The 27798-nt window shown below is 40.7% G+C and overlaps 1 protein-coding gene across 1 annotated transcript; it reads right to left on the reverse strand.

Annotated features, from left to right (window-relative positions):
- Nucleotides 1–1641: 1641 nt before the first annotated feature.
- Nucleotides 1642–27798, reverse strand: ARL15 (ARF like GTPase 15). Its single transcript, XM_032953397.2, has 5 exons — nt 27467–27798; nt 22517–22661; nt 20384–20443; nt 18934–19142; nt 1642–7300 (listed from the first exon to the last, which is right to left on the reverse strand). The coding sequence occupies exons 1-5, from the start codon at nt 27518–27520 to the stop codon at nt 7136–7138; spliced, it is 633 nt and encodes a 210-aa protein (XP_032809288.1). The 5' UTR covers nt 27521–27798; the 3' UTR covers nt 1642–7135.

A 27798-nucleotide genomic window follows, 5' to 3' on the forward strand; every position in this document is an offset into this window, starting at 1 on the left:
CCGCCACAAAATCAAACGCAGGCTTCGACTCGTGCACGTTAAGATATTTAAGCTGGGTAATGACTTTAAAAATACACCGCAGTGGCAATAACTTGAGTAAATGCATCCAATGACCAGGTTTGTCGCCCCCATTAGCTTCTCCTCCAATTTGCTTTGAGATATATGGAGAGAGAAAAAAACGCAGCGGAAATGTTTACGGCAAGGAACGTTGCACACAAAACTCACGAGGATCTGTGCTGCGTGCGTGTGTGCTCGCTGCAATGCACCAGCTTGCCGATGTACATCGTCGTATTTAAGCAACGTAATTGAGTGTAAAAATGTAATTTGTGCAAATATTGAAACGTGCATATGTAATTTTTTTAAAAAGAAATAATTAAAATTGGCACCGACAAAACAAAGTCCACATTTAGTTAATAAAGCGCTGCTACATGTGCTTTCTGGCTCACTCCCCGATATATTGGCATACTGCAACAATTACCGTCATGTGAACTGGGAGGTCTGAATGAGAGCAGAACACCCAAACCCGTACGTGCACCGCGGGGCTACAGGCAGCTGCCAGTCTGCGGAGAAGCAGTAAATTATCCCTGTGCAAAGACGGAGGCCACATGGAGAGAACAAACAGGATTAAAACACCCAATGCCAAACAAAGCCACCAACTCTCTCATAGCTTCACAATTTAGGCACTGTGAGATTATACATCTACATATGGCAGTCAAAAAGTTTTGAGAATTAGCAATGAAGATGCGAATTTTAAGACTTGTTGCATTGTGTCCTTTATGCACGAATGATATATAATATTGAAGTGTGTTGCTGTAAGGGGTGACTATTAAGAATGAGTGCACTATTTTGCATATCCTAACAGAAAGCGTCAACAGCCCCATATATCGACACAATACCGCATCTGCAATGAGGTGATGGTCATAAGTTGCCAAAATAAATCAAGGAAAATAGAGTAAACAATGTTAATGCTGTAATGCAAGTTTAAGAAACAATTATCATAAATATATAATGTCCAATAGAATGTAAAGAAATTGTACGTCGGTTCATAATTAAGGATGCACTGTTGTATGAATGCACCTCAAAGTATTATTAATGCAGGCCAACCTGCTATTGATTGCCATTCACTCAATATTAATACTTCCAAAGCAGTAATGCTGGTATTGCTGAAATTATTCAATAAAAAGTGGTTTTCATTACCCACCAACCTCCCAAAAATCCACCCCAGTTATTTAAATCAATTACGCTTCTAAAAGTAAAACATTACATTGTTTCACATCAGGTGCAATGCGGCAGAAATTGAGCCCAAACCCTGCTAAAAGTTGGTTTGAGAGCAAGTCAAATAAGGACAAGCGACAGTCACCTAGACGATTGTTCAGGGTGGAATTCAACGGCGTGCCACATTCATGCACCTACAAAAGATTTTGTAAACGTTTAAAGCTACCACATGAAAAATGAGTCAGAGCAGTTGCACCCCACAGCCTCAAGTAATTACAGCTCTTTTTTAGAAGCGGGATGTCACGAGAGGTTGGAGCTCTCATCAGTGTTAAGGACAACTGGCATTAGCATTACCAATAATGTTTCAGTCTGCTGCAAAAGGAAATGGGTTGAAACATGCTTTCATTCACGGAGGCAGAAACATGCTTTTATGTCATTTACATCGTTGAGACTTTTATTAAGTACTGCCTTGCTGTAGGGATAAAAGGTCTTATGGCACAAAAATATAACCCAATATAAACAATTATACACCACTATACTATGAAGAATTTATCAACGTGGCTTGTAAGAAAATTAGATTAGTGCACTCGCTCGCTAATATTAACGTATGCCCCTCAATTTTATTTTAAAAGAGATCTATTTTAACCCCACATTTTATCGCTACAATTTTCTCAAATGCATTTTTCTCACTTAAAGTTATTTGTGCTCTTGCAACGCATTCAATGCGTGTGAAAAGAAAAAAATCGGAAAAGTGGAGCTCTCTAAATTTTGCATCGCCATAAAAAATAATATATAAAAGCAGGTTTTGCCAGAATAGGTTCACATCAGGTCACGCCACGAGAAACTGCTGTGGATATGATAGAACTGCAGACATATACTAAGCTGACGTGATATATGTAGGTATGTTTTTGCCTGTGAATGCTATTTTTTCTTTGTTTTGGGTTCAACAGATTTATTTTTTATTCCCTGAAAACTGGTACGGTGGGATTATTATAATTCATCTGTAAGCGCACAGCTTTCATGCAAAAGAAATAACTATGCATTTTAGTAAAAAGTAAACGTCTATTGGAGTTGCCTCTTCTCAACTTTTGTACTCCAGAAGTGTAAAGTGTGAATTGTCTTCAAGGCAAAATTACTCAAACAGCAGTTTCAATTTCTCCGAAGACAGTAAATGGCTGTTATACCAAATAATAATTACGTTTCTAAAAAAAAAGTAAAAAAAATCAGACCCAATGGATCGTGTTTATGTATATTCAGCAACAACACAGATCCAAGGTGTTCTGAGCAAGCTCATGAAGAGCACTGTTCTTTTAAACATTACAAAACAAATAGTACAATTAGGTTCCCATTTTGCACACCATTAATTTGACGTTGTGCAGATTCAAAGACATCCGCTGGGCAGACTATCACTGCCGTGTAGAACACTGCACATAACCTGAAGCAGCCTGACATTTTGCTCAAGCCAAAATGCTTAGTGGCACAAATTGCACTGCTGCTTTTGGAAGTATAAAGCTACGTAACGTCACACATGGAACCTCCTTGGCTTTGTACTGTGAGCCAGACAAAAATGAAAGGTACTTTTACTAACATATACAACATATTAAGCGTGTACAATATATAAATGTAGGTGGTCAGCACTTAGAAAATTTGTACGATTTTAACCGCACAAAGATACACTGTGTTTTTTTTTATTACCATTTCTAGCAATGTTACTTTTTTTCCAGAAACATGCGCAGCTCGTTTGTTTATGCGGCAGAAATGGAGGGGTTTGGATTAGGTAACAATAACGTTCTTTTTTTTTAAAGCAAAACTTTAATTTGTAGCTGTTGTGATTAAACACGACAGCTAGGAAATTCTGACTTTCTATGTAATAGACGCATGTCTGAAATACAATACTGCCCTAGAGGTGCTTTCACAATGTCGTTTCCCACACAGGGCATGTGCAGTTATAATAAAAACAAAATCCTGCAATTTCAAATAAATACAAAAAAAACCTGTCTTTTAAAATCAGTGTAAAACTTTAAAAAAATAAAATGTTTTGTTGTTGTTTATGAGAGTTGTTTGCAAGGTCCCAACTTGTGTTATTTAACAAAAGACCGACGCACATATATATGCACATAGTCCCATTGTTAAAAACAATCAAAGTAGCTGGCAATAGATCAAAATAAATGAGACATGCCGCAAAAACTCAAGCTTTCAATGCTGGATCTTTAGTATTGTCATTAAATTAGAGCAATGCATGTGGAAAAAAGTTAAGAGATTGGCAATCTCAAGCCCTATATGATCCCATAAACAATCAGTAATGTTATCAGGCCTGCAATAATTGATTAATACATTAAAATTGATTATTTTAATCATCAATTACAACTATAATTGGTCGATATTAGTTCTCGTGCACCAAAGGGAATGAGTAATTGTCCTTGTCTGTCCGCCCATTGCCATGGCATCTATTGAGCCATTTCACCAATCTTGGTAAAATGTTAAGAGATGTTCCTAGACCACAATAGCTCATGGTATTGATTTTTGTTTTACTTTAAAAGGTCAAAGGTAAGGTCACAGCCATCAAAAAACAGTTTCTGTATGTTCGTGCCCAAATGATCGGCGCCCCAGGTTCATGTTATACTGCTTTGATTGAGTTCAGTTGTAGGTGCAAATGTCAGTGGTGGAAGGTCAATGCCGTAATGTTGCATCACCACAATCCCCCGCGCAAAGCAGATGATTGAGGTGTTTGATATCTGCAACGTGGACGTGACTGCATTAGTGTCGCACAGACAACCGAGTTCGCAGCAGCCGTTTCTAAACGCTGTACTCCATTTCACGCCACCAATCCCCCCCCCCCCCGTGCATATTTACGCGACTACCGAAGAACAGATGCGTGCAATGTGCATTATCTATTTTAAATCTGAACACAGATCAGTAGACATGGGAGTTCGGAGGATGGAGTAGGGGGGGGGGAGAGACACCGCAAATGTCATTTGAGAACCACTGCGTCACAGCAGACATGTTCATATACCTGAGTGTATGTACATGCGCAGATTTTTTTTGTCAATCCACAGTTAGAGTATTGCCTCACATCTGCGTGTACTCACGGGCTATTGAACCAAATTTTACCAAGCTAGTCAGTGCCGCCTGGAGGTATGGAGCATAGATGTCAATGCATAGAAGTACTGCACAATAATATGTGCTGCACTGCCATCACCCCACAAGCCTTTTGACAACCTGTTGGTGCATGGTGGTCATCCATCCAAGCACTATCCAGACACCAACCTGCTTAGCTTCCGATACCTGATGAGGTGGAGCGCATTCAGTGATTTGGTCAGAGGCGTCAAGTATACACTGCACATAAAACGCGATTTAAATGTTGCTGTTTAGGATGGAGTTTAATGCTTAAGGGGCTGTTTTTATTCCCCGTCCCTGTACAATTGACCAAGTCGTTAAATAACTTTAGTGACAAGTTAACAAGAATTAACATAAACCAACAATCAAAATGTACGTAGAACTTATTTTGCACCGTATGTAGCCAACCGTGCTATCAGTGGTGCGATATCAACTACTCCAACATGGTATGTGCTGTCTGATAATACTCCTACATAACCACATTGGGGAGTTGTTTTTTTTTACACATGCAAAACAAATACGTTAAAGAAAAAATGTTAAACTTTATAGAAGCCATTGTCAATGTATTATACCTTTTAAATTAACATGCTGACAAGAAATTACGGAACAAAAAAATCACCATTTAGTCACACTTGGGTAGTTCACACTTAGGTTTAGCATGTTTCATGTAACCGTGGTATGAAAGTTCGGCATGTGGTTGACCCCGATCTGAAGAACACTTGCCTAATCAATATTAGCATCACTCACACCGTCGCTTGCTTTCTACCTGGTTGCGGTGATGAAAGACTTTGCGGGCAACTACACCAAATTGAATTTCGTTTGCTCGCAGTTGCAACTCTGTTTTTCTTCACAAATACGTCGACACGCTCGGTTGTCTCTCCCCCACCCTCCCTTTCTTCCCCTTCAGAAGAATCCCATGAGGTAGAGGGCTGTGGAGTTAGCCGGTAAGACTCACGCTGGAACAGACGGGCAGGTGCAAGTGGCCATAGTTGCTGAGAGTGTGAAGAGCAGCAGAAAATGTGGACGAGGAACTGGGTTTGGTGTCTGAGGAGCGCATCCAGCAACATCAGTGTGACTGCTGCATGGGGCATTGCCAACAGCGGCAACAGCCAAGTAGTACCATAAAAAGCCCATTTACCTGCAGTCGTAACTTTCATCGAGGACCACGTTGAGCACTTTTGAATATATGACCACAGTTTCACTTACAAGTCCTGAGCTTAATCCCATATCTAAAAAATGAGTTGTCCTCATAATAAACGCAAGCTTTAAACAATACTACAGTTGAATCCACCTTTAGTCATTTCAGATTTACAATGACAAGTATTAATTTAAACTGGCATGAATACTTATTTCGCCGAACATATTTCAAAATACACGTTTACCATTTCAGAAAATGTGCGAGGTGTGTAATATGTAATTGCTTGTCTTTTACTTTTCAGATGTAAAAATAACTGGCTTAAAATTAATGTGTGTGCACAACGCATCATGTTTTCACAAAATGTTAAGAGTCAGAAATGGCAAAGTGTATGTTATTTTAAATAATATTAATACAGAAATAAATCAGCACAGTACCACAAAGTTTCCAACTTTTCAACATTGTATTTGTCTTCATCCAGAGATTAATTTATAGCAAGTTCCCCTAACAGCGTGACAACAACAACCGCAGCCCCCCACCCGTCTTTTTGGATTCACCCCCTCTAAATGCAGCAGCCCACCTGGTACCAGACAATGCGAACATCTGCGCTGCTGCAAATTGAGTGTAAAACACCAATGTCAACGGCGGCTCCATTCCCTCGTGGGAGGCGCGCTCGCGCGCGCCTGTGCTGGCCCTTACAAACGTGCTTCAGCATGCTGGTATGCACAGGTGCCTTCACAGTTATTGTTACAATATTTCACGAGTGAACAAAGAACACTAATTGGGGGCAATTGAGGACTCCGATAATTAAGAATGCATGGGCGCATACCAACGCTCAACTAGTGCACTGTAACGCACAGGCTGGCTACGCTGTCTGCATAGAATTGCGCCTCATTAACAATTACAGAGCCCTGTGAGCTGCAGTGATGGGAGTAGACAAGGAGGGGGTGTGTTGAGCAACAGTCTGGAAGCTATACATGAAGATCCCACTAGTAGAAAAACCTACAAAAATATAAAAGACGTTTCGAGGACAAAAAAAAAATCCGACCAGTATAGTTGGAATCCACCAAATAATAGCCCATCACTCTAAGTGCTGTTATGTACACTGCACGCACACATATTCGCCAACATGGCAAACGGTAAATTTTACCCCAAGTCCACACAAAGACCAGAGGAGATTTGTTGCAATTTATGTTGCAGTCCAAGGCAGTTGCAGTCATTTCAAAAAATGTAGCAGGGCAATTGAAGGTGCCCTCTGAACTGCCGATGAAGTAATCTTCTGGAGGGAAAAAAGCACTTCTTGTGGCCGTTTATCGTGTTGGTTTGTGGCATTCTGAGTGCCACCATTGTCTCAAGGCCCCCATGCATGGATGAATAGTTCAAGAAGCGGTGTGTCGAGGCCTCAACGTACATTGTGATGTGTATGCACACCTCATAAAAATCGCAAGCTTGCGGAGGCTCATCAGTCAAAGCAGTCCTGTGTATCCTCGAAAGATTCCTGCTCTCCGCCTATGCTGCCCTGTGCCTTTTCACTTGGGAAAAGAAAATATATGGGCAGCCCAAGCAATTATTCCCATCGGTAGATCCCAACAAGAGTAATCACTTCGTCCTTGAGCCCTCGAGACCAACAACTGTACGATATGCAATGCTCAAGAAGTAATGGTGGCATCATATCCTGCCCGTGATGAGGGCGCCGTGAAGCTGTTCTTCTTCCAAGAGCTGGAGGAACTGACAGACGCCTTCTCTCACAGCTGCCAAGTCCTCAAACGAACACGGATGCAGGATCCACTTCTTTCCTTTAGCAAGAGGCTCCAACTCCAGGTACTTCTTGATCTGCATCAGAGAATAAAAGACACGTGTGTGTGTGTTAATTGCTGCATTCCTATATATTTTTTAGAAGCTTGCAATAAAGTTTCATTGTTAAATAGCAATGATGGAGATTCGGAAGTATGCTGTATATAACCAGTGTTGCTAAAAAAACAAACACTAGTTTTACAAAACAAACACAATTACATCATGCGTATTATTTTAGAGCACCTGCGTGTTGGGAAAATTGAGAACCCTTGATAAGCATAATGTTTGCATTGGATATTTAGCAGAAATTGGTTGCAAGAAGCATGACGAAAAATACGAAAATGTAATGGTTTTTATACACGCAGCCAATGTGCGTAAAGTTACAATCCAATTAATAGCGGCGCAAATACATTAGACCTTCAATCAGCAATTCGCTTTTCCGCAGCTGTTGTTGAATCGTTTTCAGCCTCACTTTCACCAAGTGCAAAATTACTTCATGTAACTTGAGAGCATATTGCCAGACTTTTGAACATTTATTTCATAGCACATCCTATACACGTGCTGCGTGCAAATGCGTGCTCGCGAAACATTAACGCATACAACAACGGGGGGGACTATAACAACCACTCTCGTTATTCTGAAACTCACTAATAACGATAATTGTAAATGGGAAACTACAAAGAGCAGTCGACAATGGCGGTCAGCCCACAAGGGAGTGTGTTGTGGACAAGCGAGTGTTGTGGGCAACCAGCCTGTATAACCCTGGATGCTGTACAAAACTTTCAACATTCAAATATCGTTTTATCGATTCTGACGCAAAATCCTCATGCCGCTGTTGCTGCCAGGATTGAGCCAATTTGCCAAAGTACAGGATGCAAACAGAAAAATAACAACTTTTTTTTTTAAAGTCTGAACTTGTAATTGAATGGGGGGGGGGGGGGAGAGAGGCTCAGTGGGTAAACGAAAGTCACATTGACCTACGCAAAGGAAATGTAATTTAAAATATGCATTCCATATAAGTGTGTAAATGCCGAGGCACAATTAACCTGATTTTTTTCACCTGCACAAGTACTTTGCAATTAACTTCCTATGAGTGAACCAATCAATGGAGAATGTTTTTGTAACCGTTTAGGTATTCATTACGCAGGTGTGACGCACAGGGTACAAAACAAGACCGTTGCCAATTGCACTTTTAATGAAGACGGTTTGTTTTGTTACGGTGGTTTCGTGGGGGCATCGAGCTACAACCTCGGCGTGCACCGAAGAAGCAGCGGGCAAGGCGGATTCGGTGGCCACAACGGCGTGAGAGCGGCGCGCACGCACGCACACAGGCCCTGCGCACGCACGCACACAGGCCCTGCGCACGCACGCACACAGGCCCTGCGCAATGGCAGGCGGCCGGGGGATGGGGGGCCCACTCGCCATGTGTCAGCTGTCCAATTGATAACTTCCACCCAGCCAGACATGCGCTTCACCAGACTGTGCAAACAGCTTCTAGACCATCCAATGAACTGTGCACCAGCGAGCCATCTGATTATGTAAAACTCTATGCCTTATTGGCCAAAGCATCCGTGTGCACGAAGCCACTTACTGACCAGACACATTGTTCGCACGCCATATTGAGTTCGGCATATATTCTCCCATTGTTAAACACCGACAGCCACACAGCTACAGGTACCTGTGCTGATATTGCAAATATGATCATGGAAATCACGACCAAGTTAGCCCCTCGAGGCAGACACGAGCAGAAACTATTTTGCCGAGAGCCGTATAAATGTACGGATGTTTCAGTTTCTTTGCGAGTGTAAACCTGCAAAAACGTAGGGTTTGTTAAAAGGTGTTAATAATACAGTCTTTGGCATGTTCATTACGAAGTGTCGGCAAATTAATTTCCCCCCCCCCCCCCAAAAAAAAAAACCTCGCGTTAAGATTAGGCTCAAGAAAGTAGAAGGCAGAGCCCGGGGGGGGGAGTGGGGGTGGTGGAAATAATAAAAAGAAGAGCAGGTGCAGGTCAGCGCAAGGACACGCACCCATCAATACTCGTCTTCATGCGCACACGCCGCACTAAACTGTCTCATTTCAGGCAATGAGCCGTCTTCCCCGCCCGTATAATAACCTCCAGCCTAATTATAACGTCTGCCCATCTGGTGTCTGCAATCCTCCTGCTGGCATATCTGCCACGCCTAGCACAACACAGCTCTCCCCCAAAGTTGTTGATCTCATCCCCAATAATCATAATTGAAAGCCTTCATCGTGACAAGTTGCCAATTCATTTAATGTACTGGGAATCGTGCCAAGCTACGCCGCAATACAGACACTGTCTGAACAACTTGGACTTGCTTTGCTATCTTTCCGAATTGTGCATGCAATGCGTTACAATAAATATTTCACTCAGCCCCGTAGCTTTTTTTCAATGCAGGCTATAGGTATGAGGTAATTTACCACCATTACTGCACAATTGACTAGCACAGGAACAAAATATTAACACTGGAATAAAACATTTGTCATCATAGTTCGATCAATTATTACAGCTAAGACCTACTTTTGCTTAGTTTTCATTGAACTAAACTCCGCTACTGTAAACGTCAAATGTGGCATTAAAAAAAAATCTAATATACTCCATTGAGTTCGTTTTTGTGGGTCCACAATTCTGCTACATAATACGTAGTGTAGTTTGTTTAGCTCAAGTCAGATAATCTTGGGATGTTTCGTATAACAACAGTGGTGAATAACATTGGTGAATAACAAAAGCATCTTCCAATTGTGATATCATACTCAGGCACTGCCAAACACTTCAGTTGTGCTACAAACTCTTAAATCTTGACTTAAAGCTTTCGTGACTGCAGAAATTCATATTCTTGGGTCTTTCGGTAAAGTCACGTATATAGCTTCAAAGAAAATTAAAAAGAACAAAATACTACTATCTACGTGACTTTACCGAAAGACTCAAGAATACTACAAACTCTTTGTCTGTGGTTTGGATGAGCCTGCAGCGCGCGTTAAACACATGAAACACATTAGTTTCATGTCAAATAAAAAGGGGCCCTGATGAGAGCGAAAGGATAATAAAATCAATAAAAGTTTAAAGGCTCTCACAAAAAATAATAACAGTCTTATTAGAAATGTATTTCTTGTGAAAACTTTAAGCTTATCTACTGTTTACTTGAAAATAATAAAAAAATATTTTTAAAAAACCTCATCAAGTTTTACAACATTCACATTTTGTCCTAGTCGGTGGCTGATTAGATTTTTTTTAATACGCTCCAGTTTTTGTTCAGCCACTCGACCGTGCGTTGGATAGATCGCGCTAAAGTTTGGTAGCTGAAGCTCATGAGATCCCTCAACCATCCCCAAAAGACGAAGAGTATCACTTACGGGAACGCACGCCGCCTCTCGTGGCACAGAAGTGGGTCATTGTGACCACCACAGGCATCACACGCACACCCAACACAGCTAATGAACGGAACTGCTGACAAGTGTTCATCCAAAACAGACAACATTTTAATATCATCTTTCAGGGAATTGGGTTTCCATTTTATTTTCCGCAAAGGCATACACGGGTCACGAGATGTTTCAACGCTTGATAACGATCAGTCACCTACCACGAAAAGCTATCCTTACTTCTCGCTCTTTAAGCATCCTCATCAGTGACCTCTCACGACTTATCAATAATCCAGAGCCATGATCCGCAATTATCATCGCCTTCGTCAACTGTCAAAAATCCAAAACCAACCTCTACTAGGCGAGCAGAGATCTTCTTTGTTTGCAATTATCATCGTCATCCCGACAGAATTAACTAACAAAAAAACACTTTCTGATACAACTAGTAACCAGCATTAGAGCCAATTTAAAGTGATTAAAATTTGTATTGAACAAATAATATATTTTTTGAAATACTTTACTTGTGCCACTACCATAAAACGATTGGTTCAAATCTAGTTTTCAAGATGGCTTACAGACAAGGGGTAGCAAACGACACATTTGACAAGAGTAAAAATGTGTACATACACCATTATTTAATGTTAAAATATTATAACTACCCCTATTAGTTATTAAATTACATCATTACATTGGACTAAAAAAAGTGTTTCAAAATAAATCTAACATTTAATACACGCCAAGTGTTTTAGTAAATCGCCAACATGTCTTCAGTGTCTGTAGTAATTGCGTACTACAATTTGAGATTTCCAAGTCAGCCAAACGCTCCACAAAAATTAAACTGAAAAACGTAAAAAAAAAACATTCTTCAGTGTTGAAAAAGTGTAATAGAAAACAAGAAACAAACATCTCAAGAGTCCATTCAGTGATCGGAAAGGACTGTTCGTGTGTGTGTGTGTGTGAGTGGCGGCGTTTTATGCACGCAAGAATGTTTCACCATGCAGTCTGCGTACCTTTCCTGATTTAGGAGAACGCACGACCAAGCCCAAAATTAGACAAGCACAAAGATGCCAGGGCATTCCTCCTTGTGCCGTCACAGAGCTAGCACAGATTTGCAGAGCTTCCCACTGCTTGTTTATCACGGCGGAGAACAAAAAGAAACATCAACAGCAGTCCGAATTTGTTTACTTTAAAACAATATTTCTGTGCACCTCTACGAGATACGTTATTGGCCATTCTTGGAAATAAGATTTTTTTTTTTAAACGTCATACTCCCCATGCTAACTATTGCAATCAAAATGCGTACAATACGCAATGCTTAATAAGTAGTTCAGCATTGATGGGTGGATATCCTAGGCTGCGTAGCACTTTAACAGTACACTTTTCAAAACTTTGCAACAAAGCAACAGCTGAAAGTGTATTTTCTATTGTAAATAGGATTCCGAAGAAACATGAAACAAGAGCATATTTTCTCTTGTGCCTTCATGAGCTGGTAGATGCATTTAGGAATAGAGGTTTTTTTGGGTTAGATCGCATAAATATATCAATGTGTCGTTAAAACCCGCCACCACTCGACACAGCCAACTAGTAAGGGTTGTCATGTAAACAGAACATGCCAATTCATCACTAGTTCAGCACACCGGTGCATTGGAGAGCCAAGCCACAACACATTTACAACCGAGTACGACGTTTCGCCAGTAATTACAACTAGCTTCATCAGGCGACAGCCAAATCTGACTATATATTTACACGATCTAACCCAAAAACCTCTTATGGATGATATTGGTCGCGAAAGCCGACGTATTAAACATTTTGGAATATTTTAATCACATGTCAGTGGTTCGTCAATGACACAAAAACATTGTCAGGCCTGGCTTGCCTCTAACAGAAACAATTTAGATACAATCAGTTGTGTTCAGTAAGACATCACACTTTAGAATACATGGGCAAGGCATTTTCCATTACTTGAAAATATGTCACACAAAGATGATTTACTCAGCTGTAAACTTGAACATCCAGAAAATAAATTAGTGATGGCATGAAGAGTTAGTTATGCATACTTAAGCAGGCAATGGATTTGAAAACTATACAGTATTGCCATGTATTTGGAATGAAGTTGTATTACATTAGCATTATGAATACAACAAAACTGAATGTTACGAGATGCAATAAATAGTGAACACAATTAATAACTGCACATATTTAATGCCGCTGCCATTTGTGAACTGCCAATTATCCAACACTTTTGCCGATTATACATTCCCATTGCTAACTATGACATCCTCAATCACTTTTGTGTTACGACGTCTCCGATTTCACCGCAGATTCAATGTCCTACAATAAAAATTTGTCCCACCCAAACGAGCTTAACCAAGCAACATTTTTCTCCTTATTCACGCAAAGGTGTCACGTGAAGTCTGCACAGTGTGAGCTGCCGGAAAATCATTTTGTAATATGTACGGTCAGGCGCGGGGGCAAACCCCCTTCATCTTTCGCGCCTACGATTGGCGGCGTGCTGCTCACTCGTCTGACAACCTGCTAGCCTGTCTGAGCATTTTTTGTGGGCTTTCTGCCAACCATCTGCAACTTTACTCTCCGTCTTGCGCAGACACCACCAACTAGGCTGTGTCAGCTTCCAAACCATGTAAGTAAAAACAATTGTAGAAACAAAAAAAACAAATTAACAAATGCTAATGAGACACTGTTGCATTTTATTGCCGTTTCAGCTGTTTGCGTGCCAATCTTGACTGAGAATAGGCAAGGGGTTTGGCTTATCCATGACTTCAAGAGCTCTTCCGTATGTTTGGAAGTTGACGAAATATTTTTTTTTTGTAATGGCTTCATGTCCACAGATGTAATAAGCGGAAAGATCTTAAGGGCCTGCACATGTGATAAACATTAACTAAAATGCATGCATTAAACTCACTCTCTCCATCTGCAAGCTAGTCAGCATTGGATATAAAAAAACATTTTTGTTGCCTTTATTCAATGATTTAATTATATCTTTTAAAAAAACCGTTCTACGAACATCTTATAGTAGATACAAATGTATACCCATAACTAAATGCCTTTTATTGTGCCCGATCTCATCAGATCTCAGAAGTTAAAGAGGGTGGAGAGCTAGGATATTTGCTTGAATGGGTGACCACCATGCATGATAGTTACTTGATGCAAGGCTAAGCCTTGGGCAGCAAAGAGCAGTGCAGAAAAAATCCAATGCTGTACTGTAATTCTATGTTCCCTGCCTCCATAAACACCGCACCTCCGATTGTCACGGTTGGCTACGTACGGTGTGAAAGAAGTTCAACATACAGCGAGGGAAAAAAAGTATTTGATCCCCTGCTGATTTTGTACTTTTGCCCACTGACAAAGAAATGATCAGTCTATAATTTTAATGGTAGGTTTATTTAAACAGTGAGAGACAGAATAACAACAACAAAATCCAGAAAAACGCATGTCAAAAATGTTATAAATTGATTGCATTTTAATCAGGGAAATAAGTATTTGACCCCTCTGCAAAACGTGACTTAGTACTTGGTGGCAAAACCCTTGTTGGCAATCACAGAGGTCAGACGTTTCTTGTAGTTGGCCACCAGGTTTGCACACATCTCAGGAGGGATTTTGTCCCACTCCTCTTTGCAGATCTTTTCCAAGTCATTAAGGTTTCGAGGCTGACGTTTGGCAACTCGAACCTTCAGCTCCCTCCACAGATTTTCTATGGGCTTAAGGTCTGGAGACTGGCTAGGCCACTCCAGGACCTTAATGTGCTTCTTCCTGAGCCACTCTTTTGTTGCCTTGGCCGTGTGTTTTAGGTCATTGTCATGCTGGAATACCCATCCACGACCCATTTTCAATGCCCTGGCTGAGAGGAGGTTCTCACCCAAGATTTGACGGTACATGGCCCCGTCCATCGTCCCTTTGATGCGGTGAAGTTGTCCTGTCCCCTTAGCAGAAAAACGCCCCCAAAGCATAATGTTTCCACTTCCAAGTTTGACGGTGGGGATGGTGTTCTTGGGGTCATGGGCAGCATTCCTCCTCCAAACACGGCGAGTTGAGTTGATGCCAAAGAGCTCCATTTTGGTCTCATCTGACCACAACACTTTCACCCAATTGTCCTATGAATCATTCAGATGTTCATTGGCAAACTTCAGACGGGCATGTATGTGCTTTCTTGAGCAGGGGGACCTTGCGGGCGCTGCAGGATTTCAGTCCTTCATGGCGTAGTGTGTTACCAATTGTTTTCTTGGTGACTATGGTCCCAGCTGCCTTGAGATCATTGACAAGATCCTCCGGTGTAGTTCTGGGCTGATTCCTCAACGTTCTCATGAACATTGCAACTCCACGAGGTGAGATCTTGCATGGAGCCCCAGGCCGAGGGAGATTGACAGTTCTTTTGTGTTTCTTCCATTTGTGAATAATCGCACCAACTGTTGTCACCTTCTCACCAAGCTGCTTGGCAATGGTCTTGTAGCCCATTCCAGCCTTGTGTAGGTCTACAATCTTGTCCCTGACATCCTTGGAGAGCTCTTTGGTCTTGGCCAAGGTGGAGAGTTTGGAATCTGATTGATTGATTGCTTCTGTGGACAGGTGTTTTTTATACAGGTAACAAGCTGAGATTAGCAGCACTCCCTTGAAGAGTGTGCTCCTAATCTCAGCTCGTTACCTATATAAAATACATCTGGGAGCCAGAAATCTTTCTGATTGAGAGGGGGTCAAATACTTATTTCCCTCATTAAAATGCAAATCAATTTATATCATTTTTGACGTGCGTTTTTCTGGATTTTCTTGTTGTTATTCTGTCTCTCACTGTTCAAATAAACCTACCATTAAAATTATAGACTCATCATTTCTTTGTCAGTGGGCAAACATACAAAATCAGCAGGGGATCAAATACTTTTTTCCCTCACTGTACGTACAGAGTTTCAATTTTCCTGTAACTTAATTGTCCTGTGATCAATCTAAAAAGAATCTGGCCAAGCCGACTTAACCGTATATGGAATTTATCACTTTATTTTATTTGCTTTTGCCCCTTTTGGTGATTAGTCACTCTTGCAAATGAGACTATAGTGGTCTCAAGTGTTCAACTGGTTAAACTTGAGCAATGTTGTAAGGCATGGTCAGCCCACAATCTGTACAGCATAGGGTTAGCGCTCATCCAGGAGTGGATTGACAAAAATGCACAAGTTGTCTCGAGAAAATCACGTGTGAAGGAAATAAAAGCATAATACATGGTGGGGGGGGGGGGCATGAATAAAGATGCCCATGTATGTATGAAACCAGGAAACCATCAAATCTGCTCTACCACATGTCAAAACACTCACGCATAAAAAACAACGTTTGTGCATACATTGGCGTATATGTATGAATGTATGTTGAACTTCTTTTGCACCGTATGTAGCCAACCATGCTAATCAGGTGAGGGAGAAGGAAATGCTTTAACAAGCATGCACAACCAAGGAAACACTATCATACTTGCAAATGTGCATTCATATTTAAAACATCTTTGACGAATAAAAAAATATGTTTACAAGGGGGGGAACACAATTTAGATAAAGAATCAAACCCGAAGTTGTACCTCGTTTTAGCGTTCATCTTTAACACATCGTAAAACAAACAACAAAACACACACGTCTCATCCACTTCAAAAGGCGATCGCATTGCTCCTATTGGGCGAGGGACCTGGTTTGGCCATTGGAGAGTCCAGCGACCAATGAGATCATGGGAGGTTAGAGTGACCCACCCTACCCTGGCTTGGATCACGATGGTAGCCACCAATCCCATTCCTCCCCTGCTGGGCTAGGTAGATCACACATCACACATTTGGTGTGGTACGAGACCAAATAGCGCCAAAACTGAGAGTCGCCCATGCCCCCCCTCAAGTACTTTTATGTTCTCAGCTCCATTTTCCACAACACGCAGGCACGAGACATAACACTCAGCCGAAGCTGCCATGTTTGCTAATTACTAAGCACTCCTTAGAATCCAAAACAAATGTGGCAAAGGCCGAGCCGATGATGTGCTGGCAACCAAGGTAAATCAATTAGTACCAATGAGGAAATGGTACTTAGCAGGACTGTCTTTGCGTCTGGCTTCTTTCACTGCAAATTTAACTCTATAGACACTTTCTTATTTGTTACTTCTAGAATGAGTGTGACGAGTCACTTGAAATAATCGTGCACTATTAAAAAAGTGATATTGGAGCCGAGAACTGTTCCGTGGACAAGAGACGCACACCGTTCTTCGCCTAGCCTTATCTTTCACGACCATAACTAAGGTCACGAGAGTTGAAAGTCTTGCTCAGTGTTAGCGCGTCTTGTTGATAGTTAAAATCAGTCGTGATTTGTGTCATGAATAAGAAACACATTCAGAGTAAATCTATGAAAATATAAATGCTGTAGCACCGGACAGTACAATTAATCTTAAGTTATTTCAAGGATGTAGCTTTGAGCCATCATCCAGTGTAAATTCTAAAATGTGGCTCTATGGACACGCAAGGTCTGGCTGTTATCAGACTCCAAGAAGAGACAGAGTTGTGGCAGGCTGTGGGAAAAGCTTGTATATGCTTTTCATACTTGTGCCTCAGTCAACTGAAAGGACAGTATCTATTTTACTACCTGTATGCCATATTCTAAGCCTGATATTCCCCACTGTCTTTCTGTGGCAACATGACAGAGGTGCGATTCATTAAATGGAACGAAACCATTGTGGCCATTAATGCAATAATTGAGAGGAGTTAAGTATTGTCTTGTTTGCACTGCCTTATTTTGATTTCCAGTTTCATATAGTATTGTCGAAAAGTATATTAGCATGTAATTTATATAAATTAATTAGATGCACTATTTGATGCATGTATCATGAGCTTAAAAATCGATTTTAATCCGATTGATGAATTGTAGCATTCCTAACATAAAGTGGGTCTGATAATGAAGGTTACATTTGACAAGGTTACTTCCTGATCACTGTAAAATATCAAGCTTGGTGGGAAAACACACGAAACAACAGCATCTCCAAATGCAGGACAGGTGAAAGCATCACGTGGAAAGTAACAAATCAATTGTACGTTGGGCTCGATTCAAATGTAATATTTTGATTAACGGTGACCAGACAGGAATGTAACTATGGTTTGCGTATGGGGTTAATGTACACAACCCACACACAAAGAAGTGGGTTTGCACATGCTCAGACAGCACAAACCACCATGAGACAGACAATGGAGTTAAACTGTCAACATTAGAACTTGGCAAAAGTAGTGAGATTTTGAAACTTTGTTTTTGAAACATCACAATAAATACTGAATCACTGCTTTACTCTATTCCAATCTTGGCCCACAGCTACATAACATACATCAAAGCAACAATGATATACTGTTTGCACATAACCCACTTGATAGGAGACCTGAAAATCAATTTTATGCACTACAGGGCAAAACAATCCATGCCATATCCATGATTTTTACCGTTTTCCACCACAAACTCTCACAGCCACCCCACCCCTTAAAAAATAACTGTACAGCAGACATACATACATAACCATATTCAAAAGTATGGTATTGTGCTGTACCTTTAAATACCTTGACCAAGGAGCTGACATTTATTTTAGGACTTAAAAAAACCCTCTAACACGTAAAATTATTGAGGGACAATGAGATCCCTATACTTTGTTGATGCCAAGTAATGCTGCCACTGATCATTTGTCATGAAGTGTTACGAGTTGAAATAGCCTGTCTGGACAGAATAAAAAAACTACGTAAACCCTTGTATGCCCAAGGCCCCCCCCCATGCTGACACCGTAAGCTTCACAAGCCCATCATTCATCTGCCTGCTGGGAGATCAAATTCCTCCTTGATGTGACACCATAACACGCACCACAGCATAGTGCCAGTGCTGTTATAAAGCAAGTTAAAAACCATGGGTCAGAAATAGATGTGTTCCTAAACTTCCAACAAGTTACCTGCAAATCCACGATATACATGCACAGGAAAACTTAGGGAAATGCATATACGGCGCTCCGTTGCAATTTTATTCAGCGACATCACAACTAACAATGACCTCCAATGATAGATTTAATACCTGCCTTTAGAAAAGGGGCATTTAAAGTTTTATTCCCACAACACTATCTATTTCCACCTGGCAGCGAATGGTAAAAAGATGTGACAGGCATTACGAATCGCTCCGCATTCAGAACCTTAACAATTTTCCCGTGGGATAATAATCCCGCGACACGGCAAGGAGACTCTTTTGTGGAAAAAAGCAAGGGCCCACCACCAGACTCTGTGGCCGGTGGCCGGGATTTACCTCCTGCTGCGACCGAGCGCCCAGCTTGTCCTGGTGGCTTGCCAGGATGAGGAAGGGCAGGGTGCAGAGCTGCGGATGGTGCAGCGCGGCGTGCAGCTCGGAGCGTGCAACCTCCAGGTCATCCTCCATTGCCGCGCTGTCCAGTACGAAGATGAGGCCTTGCGAACCCTGGTAGTAGCGGCTCCAATATTTGCGGATCGCATCCCCACCTGCCGGAGCACAGTAACATCTTTTTCCAAGACTGCAAGCAGTGTGGGGGGGCGGAGGGTGGAGGATGTCGCTGTCTCACAAGCAGAATCAATCTATAAAATGTGCACGTGAGGACACATACTTCAATGCGTAAAAAGTCATTGAGAAGAAAAAGTTGACGTAAGGAAGAAAAGGAAAGGGAAAAAGAGTTTTTCAAAGTAAAACATCTGTAGCCACTAAACCTATGACATGGAGTTCCTTCCGATGCAATAAACATGTTCAGACATCTGAAAGTGCTGTCTTTAAAATGTTTAAATAAACAAGGTATATAAAATAGTGCCACATGACAAACGTTTTTTCTTTTTTAAACGGTAAATACAAAAACTATTCAGCAAAATTAACACAAGTAAAAAAAACACCCACATAACACAAGCCAATTTATATCGACAAAAAACATTGACTACTTTATGGGAAATGGAGTGGTAGTACAGTGGGTGCACACTATATTATGACCCCAACCACAAGAGTTCGATTTGTGGCAATGGCTGACATCAGTGACAAGTTATATCTCAACAAATACTGAGTTTCCTGACCCGCACTGACTAGCGTGGTGATGTATGGTCAAATACCGTCTCTGACCAACACTGTATTCAGAGGCCTTCAACCAGCAGTGGATTGATAAAGGCCTGTAAAGTAAAACAAGTTAAATAATACCAAAGTTTGTGACAAGATTTAGATATGCCTAACATCAGTGTGAATATGTAGATGGACCTCATGATACTCTACCCAAAAACGAATATAAAACGATAATACCAGTGCAATAATAGTATCATTTGTTAACAGTTACAATTGTGCAGTCCAAACCATTATTGCCAATTCTTGTTATCTGTGGTGAATGTATTTTCAATGAATTCCTCAAGATTGCTGCAAGGTCTGGGAAGTATTTTTTTTCTTCCCCATTATGTTCTGTAACAAATGGCAAACCTATATTGTCCACGCGATATTTGACATATAAAACAATCGTAACTGGCACATTTCAAAAGGGTACATGCTTGTTGCCAATAACAAGAATGGAGCCCTCGTTTGATTGCGATAGTTTATCCTATAGGAAAATGATCCCAAACATTCGACTGTTCGTATGCACTTACTCAACTGCAAAAGCTTAGCAAGTCAAGCAACATTTTAACAAAAGTAATAGCAAATAAGTGCCTTTATAAACGAGTTACATTTCAAGAGAAAAAGTACTTTTTTCATGAATTACCTCCAAGTTCCTTCACATTGAGGATAACATTTTGCAGTGGGATGGCCTTTATACTAAAACCTGAAAAACGAACACATCACGTTAGATTGCCTTCAAGTAAAAAAAAATAGACAAAACAAGAATGGGTTCATTCCTGCATTGTTTATGAAAATGTGCATGCAAATATAATCCATACAATTTATAACACTAAATATACATTTACCAGGCAGGAACTAATCCAGAACAGGTTATTACTAAGACTTGATTCGAAAAAAACCAAAGAATAGGTTATTACTAAAATCAACTTTTGAGAAAGGAAATTTGAACATTGGTAGATTACGCAAGTAAAATTGACAATGTTTGAATGGATACTGTTAAAATGACAGGTGAATGTACAGCTCATTGAGATTTTGTGTTCCTGTTTTTTAATTCACCCTGGTGTGGAATTTCAGCTGTCTTGAAGATCTCATTACTGCTGACCACTGATCATAGGAGAACAATGCGGCCCATCCAGATCACTGTTTAATGCGTGCCTTTCCGTGGCCATCCGTACATCAGCCAAAGCAAGACAGCTAAATAAGTTAATAAAAACAGCTAATTCGTTATACATGAAAATCAAAAACAAAAGAATAACTGTCCAAATTGTTCCGCCTGTGTTAACATTCTGCCGAGAACTAGCGTATATACATATTTGTCACACATTAACAATATATACAACATATTCATAATTAAAAGCAGTGGTTTTCTGAACCCTAGGAGATCCTGTGTTCAAATCCAGACAACCACCCTCAAGTGTGGTAAAGTTATGGTGTCAGCCATAACATTTGATTTGTCATTAATTTAATCTTATTCCAGCTATTTGGAATATACACATTTTAGTTTTATTAATATGCAACAAACATTACTCAGGGCAAAGAAACATGTGGCCAAAGTGTGGATAAAGAGGCCCGTTAAAGGGACTTCGGAAGTTGATCTATGTCATCTTCAAGGGCTGTTCTCTGATGCAAGGTGGTGCATTAACTGCAACACTTTTGAATGGAAATTTCTTTGTGTCTTGACACGACACCAGCACTACTACTGGAATAAAGTTTTAGAAAAAAACAATGCTGGCGCTTAAAAAAAAAACATGTCTTCATGGAAATAAAACCTTTCAAAAGACTTCCCAAAATATATTGAAAAATATATTTGAAACGCATACCAGTGCCGTAAATTTGAATGAATGCAAGCAGTAGAGTGTGTGCCTCAACCCAGACATGTTTGCCATATTTTTGCATGCCAGGATCAAGCAGCTGAAGCACTCGAGAGGCAGATGGCAGCTGTGTAGGGCCATCCCAGGCACCGCGGTAGGTAAAGGGTTAATAGATTTATGGCATAGAACTAAGCTTGGCAAAGTAGCAGAAAAGCAGAGCGATCTTTACAGCAAGTGTTTTGCATTAGACAAGCATGTGGTGAGGAGCAGTTTGTGCAACAGTTAACAATTCCAAATTGCACTTCACCATTATTTTTTTCAAGTGTGCCTATCCATGGAAACAGTACCTTAAAAAAAGTAAATCTTATCCACAAAGCCATGATATATCTGCAGTGACAAAGCCCCTGCTTTTAGTTCACACGACATGAACTGTGACTTAAAACAAATGTTCTAAATTCCCTCCACCTATTTAACTTCAGGCCATTTACAAATGTGACTTGTTCTGTACGTGCACACAAATTATCACAGCAAGGTGACATCCTTGTTTACCTTTGTACCTTACAGTAAGACAGAACCCCAAAAAACTAATAATTATTTTTCTTGTAGATAAGTACTTACAGTGTGCATCTCGGACTATGGGACATGGGTTTGAAGCTTCATGAATACGAAAAAAGGCTTTAAAATCATGGTCAAGCACTCCGTTATATCACTTGAGCGAAATCACGAGAGTTCCATAAAAATAAAAGAGCTTAACATTAACTTAACAGTCTTTCTCATTAACGAAGCGTCAAACTCGGATCACGCACCTGGGACAAAAAGCTTTGCGTAGCTGTACAATAAAGCGTTTTCGTTTGTTTTGCAGCCTCTCGCTTTAAACTTCATCGCATCTTTCCAAGTTTAGATCTTTTGCCCACTAGACGCTGCCAAAGAGTCTTGCAGACACACACTGCTGTGCGTGACCATACCCGCGGTGGGAAGGATGTCATCGATGCTCTCTCCACACAGCTGCGCGAGCAGAGTGCTTTTGCCAGCTCCAGTCATGCCGACGCACACCACGTCGAACTCTGGGCGAGCCGGTGGGGGGCCCTTACAACACAGGACCCTGTAACACTGAATCCCGGGGCAGAGCAGCACAGCAGGAAGACACACAGAGCAGTCTTTAACACTTGAGTGGTTCACGACCACGCAATGCAAAGTTCAGCTGCAACAATCGGACATTGCATTAATCAATTTCAAGAGCTGATTAATTCTTTGATTAATCAACGTTTTAAAATCGTACATTTTTTTCCCATTTGCATAAAAATAATAGCGCCAGACCGGAGGTCGATATGAGCAGGGATTAGTGACGTCACCACCATCACCTGTCATTACCGAGTTATGGTCGGCAAGCACCGCGGGGTGCTTCCAGTGTTTTGGAGGACGAATACCTCGCTGAAGCCATTTTGAAATGGTTTCCAAGGAATCCATTCTAATATATAATATAAGACTTTTTATAATACGTTTTCATCGATTAAGCAATTCAACACTGATGAAAAATATACATGAGCAGATCGCCATATGCAAGGCTCGGGTTCTCAATACCAGTTTACCAGCATTCTCCCTGGTAAGCTGGTGTAATTTCGCAAAGCATTATCCTACAATACCTGAATATGCAGCACCCTCTAGTGGCTCCAATAGCAGAGCACACAATTCGGAGAACACGTGAAAAAATTATATTCCCTACCCATGGAGATGCGCATTTCGTTGTCTGCACATGCGTTCGTGACCTTGTAGGGATGACCCTAAATATTTCTTAAATGTTACACGCATAAATCTTGACTTAAAGCTTTCGTGACTGCAGGAATAGTCTGCCGAAAGACTCAAAGAATATGTTGCACGCATGTTTTTTTTTTACATGAAAAACACATTTCCAAGAGATGTTAGTCAAAACCCAGGAGACAGATAGTTATCACTGACCATCTCAACCTGACACATAGGTAAAATGAATTAACCTCAACTACTCATATTAATTCAGCATGCAAACGCCTGCATGAATATATGTTGCACTTTGCAACATTAACCCACATAATTAATTAACTCAAATGAGAATTCATCGCAGTAATATATTGACTTTACTTTAAAAAGCATATAGTTTTCCCTAAATTATTGGTTTTTTTTACCGGTTGTATTCCCATTGTGCTATAGGCATCATGTGATGAGACACATTGCCTATGTGGTGGCTCTTGCAGATAACAGCATCATCCTGCGTTGAAAAAATAAATCTTTAATTCCTTCACGCGAGTACTTCATGTAATCAACTGTAACCACATTGGGGCGCTGCACTTTCCCAACACATCGTGCTAAAGAGAAATGTTCGTCAAAGCAATATTTTTATTTAAAGCTTTCGTGACTGCAGGGATTCATATTCTTGGTTCTTTCGGTAAAGTTACGTAGAAGGGAAACAATAAAATAATGATTGCTTGTGTTGCAGTCGAAACGTCGTGTAAATTTAATTGTTTTATATTTTTATTATTTTATTGTTTCCCTTCTACGTGACTTTACCGAAAGAACCAAGAATATAAAGCAATATTTGTTTAATTATATTATAAGTGCTGGAATATTGCCACATTACAGGACAAAGACAACTTATTCAGGTGTATTGTGTGGTCATTGGTTCACAGGTTAAGACTATACTTGAGAACCTAGTTAAATGACGAGCCCTCCCCAGATTCAAACCCAAGATCTCTGCAGTTTTTGCTCAAGTCTCGTGATACACCCCACCTCTTTTTGCTTCGGTTAATTTGAACTTATGGAAAATGAGATGTTACACTATGTTAAGACGAACAATTAATTATTTTCCATTTAGTTTGTTTGTATAGCTAGTTGTTGTTGAAATTCGAGAACCAGCTTCACAGGCGTTGCGTAATCGTGGCAACAGGAAGCTTTTAACTTAGCAAGGATGTATCCAATTATGTTCGTTAAGCTGCCCAAGCAATGGAACTCATCTGCCACTTTGTAGATTATCACATAAGCTGCTGAATTCCAAAAAAATTATATATGGCCCGCACAGAATAAAGTTAAGAGATTTTAATTTGGTAACATAATCGCAAACTACAAATTGTGTAAACCAATCACATCTTTATCCCGAAAAAAAATAACTTTATTTTAAGCAAGTTGAATGCACATGCCCCAGGTGGAGCTATTAGGCCACTGGATAAATTCAAAAAAAAATTATGAAAGCCCATAGAAGCCCACGCCGAGTAAATAATTACAACTTAGTGTCCTACATGTTCGTACACTGTTTACCAAATATGTGTTCCATTGCGTTAACGTCTTACATTCTAAATGTTAAATGGATACTTCCTTAAATGCCTGCAATGAATGTGTTGTAAGCGTGCACCTTGTACTTTGTCTTGTGATTGATAAATATTTGCTTTTCAAAAACCACGTGGTTACATTTTTTGGTCAAAACAGATTAATGAATTTAGAACGTTAAAAAAAATCACACTTACAAAATACATACAGAACAGAGTGCAATAGCTGGCAAACATTCTAGAATAGTATTACGAAGTGTGCATATACAGGTATTTTGTCAATCCACTACTGGTAGAGGGCTTTCACGTTGGTCAGCGCCACTTGAAGGCAGGGAGACAGACATGAGAGCACATTACATTACAATGGATTTTGCTATACTGCCCTCTGCTGACGTGGTCCTTGCAGCAGCCCAAAACACTTGTTTTTATGCATGTCAATGGACCACTCGAACACTATCCAGGGTCAATCCTGCTTAGGTATTTCAAAGTACAAGATTGTATTGCGATTGCATCACTAACTACAGCATTATAGTACTATTATTGGCTTGGATGATTACGGCCGGCACACTCCGTTAATGAAACACACGAACAAACACGTTTAACCTTTGAAAGAAAGATCATTATCGGAGGTTACAGCAAATAAAACGGTCCATATCTGCCTCACAAGATCACTTTTAAAATCTGGATGGAGACCACCCTTGCCTCTACCAAAACAAGTGCAGAAAGTTTATAAAGCGCACACTACGGGTGTGTCTGCACAATCACATTTTTGTAAAATTAGAGATCTTGCCGAGATTATTCAAATAATTACGTTACTAATGGAACGCCTGAGTTTTGGTATCTTGCCCACTCAGAATTTTAGGAAGGTCTTTGCGATGTTGGAAGTTTCTCTGCAACAAAAAACCCTGAGTGGTATCCCACTCGAACACGCACTGGGAGGCGCTCATTCCCTATTTTACAGCCCTGAGGAGTGGAAATTCCACATTCCTATGGTGGGTGTGAATCATTCCACAGGCCATCCAGTGTTGCATAAAACAACATATTTGAGTCAATTGTTTACTAGTGACAAATTACAGCAAAAACATAAACATGATGGATTAAAATGCATTATAATAAACTTAAAGTTTCGAAAGATAGCTGGTGGGTAAGTGATTTGGGGCATAAGAGAAATAGAGTGGATGTTGTTTAGGATTGGACGAGTTCCTGCATGAATAAATATCGTATTAGAGTGCTGTATACTAAGTTACCAGAACATATCAGCAGACGTTTAAGTAAATATTTCTAACTTGTGGGTCTTGAATTGATATGGGATGATTTTCTAGTAAGCAACACAGAGGAACTTTAGAGGGGTGTTCTTGCAATGTTATACCAGTTGCTCTTGAAGCAAATGTCTTGGCACAATACACAAACGGCACAACACAAACGTTATCAGCACATGCATAAGTGGCTTATAAACCGAGAGTGTGGGTTTGCCGTAAAAGGGGTCGCGATGTTTTTTTGGCACAAAAACAGAGGGGGAATGTTGAAAACAGCAAACGAGGTGCGCTTCCTTGTTACGTCAGATCAGTTGCTGAAGAAGCAACTGACATGTGGCTACAAACATTAGCAGCCGTCCTTGAGATTAAATCAAAATAACGTGTGGGTGAAGGGTTGAAATAAGTGGGTATATAACTTTTTGGGAGAAAGGCTGAGCAGAAGAGAAGAGGTCCTTTCTTGTGATGTCAGACAAGTTCCTTTTGGACCAAATGACAAATAACAACAAACATTACCATCAGACGTTCACACACACACATCACAATGACCTTACAAGTATGGATTTCAAGGAGCTAACTATATGGCACTTTGTTGGTGAAGCAGACAAGTTAAATTTCGTGTCAAATGAGAAGTAACAAAACAATACCAGTTTACGTTTACATACATCACAACAAACTTACAGCATTCGTTTAGATTTGTAAAATGTGTTTGGAAATACATTGTCAAGAGTCAACAAGCAGGGTCCTTTCAAATGCCACAGGACAAGTTTATTTTGAATAAACTGACCATTAAACAACACCTACGTTATATTCTTAGCTCTTTCGGTAAAGTCACGTTGAAGGGAAACAATAAAATATGTATAAAACATAAAAAAATATATATAAAACAATATTTTATTGTTTCCCTTCAACGTGACTTTACCGAAAGAGCTAAGAATATGAATTACTGCAGTCACGAAAGATTTAAATCAAAACACCTACATTACCAGCAGACGTTTAGTTACACTACAACAAATGTTAAGTAGAAGTTTAGGGTTCAAACAAATACTTATGTGGCTAAATACCAATGAGGACAGAGAACCAAGCGAAGAGGGGGGCGAATAGGGTCACCTCACCCTGCCGGCCAGGGCAGCAGAGAACCCGGCCTGGACATCTATCAGAGACCGGCGCTTTGTTTAGGCCTCGGCACAAATGAAAAAATAAACCCCTACCCCCACCCCGCCCCACGAGGATAATAAAAAAAATGACAACAGAAAAAAAATAATACGGAGACCCCTATCGCGCGGAAATGAATGCGAGCGACGCGGAAAGGAAAACAAAAACAATAAACCCACAAGGCCGTGGTGAAAGGTAACAACAAAGTCCTTACCGAGTAGAGGCCGATTCGGCACACAGCGCAAGCCAGCTGCACGCACTCAGACATCGCCTCGGCGACTTGTGTCCGGGTGGCTCTTAGCGGCCGCCGCAAGCCGTCATCTTCGGGCGGCGCTCGCTGCCCTCTGAGCAAGCGAACAATCGTCGCCGATCGATCAGTTCGCGATGAAACGTCGGACCACGCGAACGGCGGCGGGTTGCCGCGATCTCTCGCCCACCGAGCGCGCGCTTCTAATTTATTAACTCGACTGCCGATGGGCGTGTATCGATTCGTCGATATCAGCCGGCAGGTTGAGTGTAATCGATTCTTTTTTACGCTTTCGTACT

The sequence above is a fragment of the Petromyzon marinus genome, chromosome 13, assembly GCF_048934315.1.
Source record: "Petromyzon marinus isolate PM22_M1 ecotype Great Lakes invasive population chromosome 13, UKy_Petmar_22M1.pri1.0, whole genome shotgun sequence".
In the NCBI taxonomy this organism is placed as follows: Eukaryota; Metazoa; Chordata; class Hyperoartia; order Petromyzontiformes; family Petromyzontidae; genus Petromyzon; species Petromyzon marinus.

Excerpts from the sequence above, each read along its gene's own strand:
- ARL15 (XM_032953397.2), bottom strand. The coding sequence starts at position 27,520 with ATGTCTGAGTGCGTGCAGCTGGCTTGCGCTGTGTGCCGAATCGGCCTC. Across the intron at positions 22,662-27,466 it reads GCCGAATCGGCCTCTACTCG|TGTTACAGGGTCCTGTGTTG; the intron begins GTAAGGACTTTG and ends CCCGGGATTCAG. Across the intron at positions 19,143-20,383 it reads CAATGTGAAGGAACTTGGAG|GTGGGGATGCGATCCGCAAA; the intron begins GTAATTCATGAA and ends GTGCTCCGGCAG.